General features: G+C 64.2%; 1 protein-coding gene across 1 annotated transcript; it reads left to right on the forward strand.

Moving 5' to 3' along the window:
• Window positions 1-2: 2 nt before the first annotated feature.
• Window positions 3-3,306, forward strand: RIMS3 (regulating synaptic membrane exocytosis 3; the record flags this gene model as incomplete). Its single annotated transcript, XM_017828248.1, has 6 exons — window positions 3-240; window positions 1,625-1,766; window positions 1,874-1,986; window positions 2,317-2,418; window positions 2,529-2,668; window positions 3,017-3,306. Coding segments are annotated over 6 exons (948 nt in total), but the record flags the coding sequence as incomplete, so codon positions are not given.
• Window positions 3,307-3,372: the final 66 nt, after the last annotated feature.

Genomic DNA, 3,372 nt, shown 5'->3' on the forward strand with positions numbered 1-3,372 from the left:
CCGGCTCCATCTCCAGCCCCATCTCCGGCTCCATCGCCGGCTCCTCGGCGGCCAGGAATGTGGTGCGCAGCTCCAGCATCAGCGGGGAGATGTACAGCCTGGAGAAGAGCGCGCGGGGCAGCGCCGACTCCGTCTCCGTCACCGCCAGCAAGAAGAGACGCTCCAGCCTGGGCGCCAAGATGGTGGCGATCGTGGGGCTGTCCCAGTGGAGCAAGAGCACCCTGCAGCTCAACCAGACTGGTGAGAGCTCAGCCCCCCTGCCTGCTTTGTTTTCACCCCCCCCCCCAGCTCTGGCTGCCCCGTGTGTGACGAGACCCCTAAAAAAGCCGCCCCCAAAAAAAGCCCTTTTTAACCCCCCGCCCACCCCCGGCGCTTCTCCCGGTGCCGAACCCGTTGGCAAACCCCAGGTGGGGATTTGGGGGATTTTGGAGGTCAAGGCAGTGGTCTGGGATGGGGCCAGCACTTGAGCTTGGCAGGTCTCAGCAGAGGGGGGGTGCCTGGGGTGCAGGGGGGAGATGGTTGAGGTGCAAGGGGGAGTGTCTGGGGCCCAGGGGGGTACCTGGGGTGCTGGGGGGAGCTCTACCCGTGCTGGGGGTCCTGGCCTGAGTGTCCCCCTCCCCACTTACACCCAGCCCTGGCTGTGGGCAGGGAGGGAGCTCAGAGAAAGGACTTTGTCAAACGCTCTGGCTCTGGGAAATATTGAAATGGCTTAAAATAGCTGTTTGAGGGGCGGGGGAAGCACAAAGCTCATTTTAGTGCAGGCTTTTCCTCTAGTTACTGCTTCTTTATCCTGCTGCTTGTTGGCATCCCATGATCTGGGAAATGCTCTGTAAGGAGGAGTTAATGCAGAGCCCTCCAGCCATCCGAAGTGGGTTTAATTATCCCCAAAAGCCAAGCAAAAAGTGTGGGAGCCACGGAACGGGGAATGGCAGGACGGGACCCTCCGGCTGCCAGTGCCCGGGGGGAGCTGCCAGGGCCGGGCAAACCCTTCCATGGGGACAGCCCGGAGTCAGCAGGACAAACCTGGCTCCTCCAGAGCGGTGCCAGCACACACATGGTCACACAGCAGGAGCCAGGGGCAATGCCAGGGGTGGCTGCTCGTGCCACCCTCCTCCTCCTGCCATCTGCCACCGCCTGGGACACGGGGAGTGTGGAGAAAGGGGGACATTGAGGTCAGTCAGGGCTGTGCCCACTTGTGGCACTGGGGGTTCCTGTCCCCTCTGGCACTGGGACATGGGCACATGGGGAATTTGGAGGTCAAGGCAGTGGTCTGGGAGGGTGCCAGCACTTGAGCTTGGCAGGTCTCAGCAGAGGGGGGATGTCTGGGGTGCAGGGAGGAGATGGTTGAGGTGCAAGGGGGGGTGTCTGGGGCCCAGGGGGGTACCTGGGGTGCAGGGGGTGTTCTCAGCCATACAAAGCCCTGGTGATGTCGGTGCTGAGGGCTGTGGGAGGTGGATTTGGGACACGGGGTCACGGGCAGCCCGTGGCTCTCCAGCACCAGGACGTGTGGGGGTCCTGTGGGAACTCGTCCCCAGGGAAGGGCACAGAACTCCCGGTGGGTGATGTGCAGAAGGAAGGCAGGGAGGGGCAGGTGCCAGGGCTCACCTCCTGCCTCCCCTTCCAGAGGGGGGCCCCAAAAAGCTGCGCAGCACCATCCGGAGGAGCACCGAGACCGGCATCGCCGTGGAGATGAGGACCAGGGTGACCCGGCAGGGCAGCCGGGAATCCACCGACGGCAGCACCAACAGCAACAGCTCGGACGGCACGTAAGGCACCGGGGGGGGCGAGGGGAGCGGGGCTGGGCACCCTCCCGGGGCGCCGGGGCTCGCCGGGGACCGGCAGCCGGACGATGCTCCATCCAAGTCCTTTGCAGGTTCATCTTCCCCACGACCCGGTTCGGCGCCGAGAGCCAGTTCAGCGACTTCCTGGACGGGCTGGGGCCGGGGCAGCTGGTGGGGCGGCAGACGCTGGCAACCCCCCCGATGGGTGAGTGCCCGGGCAGGGGGGGTCCCCACCGGGGCGGGGGCAGCGCCCGGGGAGGCTCCGGCCTCCGGGAAAGTGCCCGTGCGCTTCTCCGCGGGGCACCGGGCACGGGCTCCATCCCGGCACATCCCGGGGGATGCTCGGCCCTTCCCCGGCCGCTCCCGCTGCCGGCCCCGCGCGGGGAGGGAGCCTGCAGGGCTCAGGGCAGGGCACGGCGGCTCTGCCCTTTCCCGGGGCTTCCTCTGCCCCTCCGAGCATCCCGCTGCGAAGGGGAACCACAGCAACCGCCTCTTGTTCCATTTCTCCCTTTTTAAATCCCACCCGGGGATCCAGGAGATGTCCACGTGGGCATGACTGACCGGAACGGGCAGCTGGAGGTGGATGTGATCCAGGCACGGGGACTTATCCCAAAGATGGGCTCCAAGTGCATCCCTGGTAGGTGGCTGGGGAGGGAGGGGGTTGGGGGTGGAGGGGGATGGACACCGTGCTGGGATCATCCCAGGATCCTGCTCTGGGTCACTGTTCCCTCCCGTTTCCCTGGGCAGCCACCTACGTGAAGGTTTACCTGCTGGAGAACGGCGTCTGCCTGGCCAAGAAGAAGACCAAGGTGGTGAAGAAAAGCTGTGACCCGTCGTACCAGCAGCCTCTGCTCTTCGAGGAGAGTCCCCAGGGCAAAGTCCTGCAGGTGACGATCCCCTGGCGCTCCCGGACTCCGAGGGATCGGTTGGGAGGGATCTTAAAGCCCATCCAGTGCCACCCCCTGACACCTCCCGCTGTCCCAGGTTGCTCCAAGCTGGCCTTGGACACTCCCAGGGATCCAGGGGCAGCCACAGCTTCTCTGGGAAACTGTGCCACCCTCCCAGGATGAGGGGAGCCAGCACAGGGCACGGAGCCCCATTGCCCACCCTGCTGTCCTCCAGACCTTCCCTCCCCGCTCACAGCAGGTCCCCTCCCTCCGGGCGCGCTGAGTTTGCCGTGTTTTCCCCGGAATTCCCACCTGGCAGCTCCATAAATCCCCCGTCTGTGCCCGCAGGTGATCGTCTGGGGCGACTATGGGCGCATGGACCACAAGTGCTTCATGGGGATGGCCCAGATCATCCTGGAGGAGCTGGATCTCTCCAGCACCGTCGCGGGCTGGTACAAACTCTTCCCCACGTCCTCGCTGGCCGACTCCAGCATCGGACCTCTGACCCGCCGCCTCTCCCAGTCCTCCCTGGAGAGCTCCACCAGCCCCTCCTGCCCGTAGGGGGGCAGGTCAGTGGGAGAGGGGAGGGGGAAGGAGACGCCCTGACCTACCCAAACTGGGCGTGGAGAGCTGTAAATATCCTTCTTTTTTTTTTTTTTTTTTTTTTTTTTTTTTTTTTTTTTTTTTTTTTTTTTTTTTTTTTT

This window comes from Lepidothrix coronata, unplaced genomic scaffold (assembly GCF_001604755.1).
Source record: "Lepidothrix coronata isolate B3197 unplaced genomic scaffold, Lepidothrix_coronata-1.0 Scaffold147, whole genome shotgun sequence".
NCBI classification, from domain to species: Eukaryota; Metazoa; Chordata; class Aves; order Passeriformes; family Pipridae; genus Lepidothrix; species Lepidothrix coronata.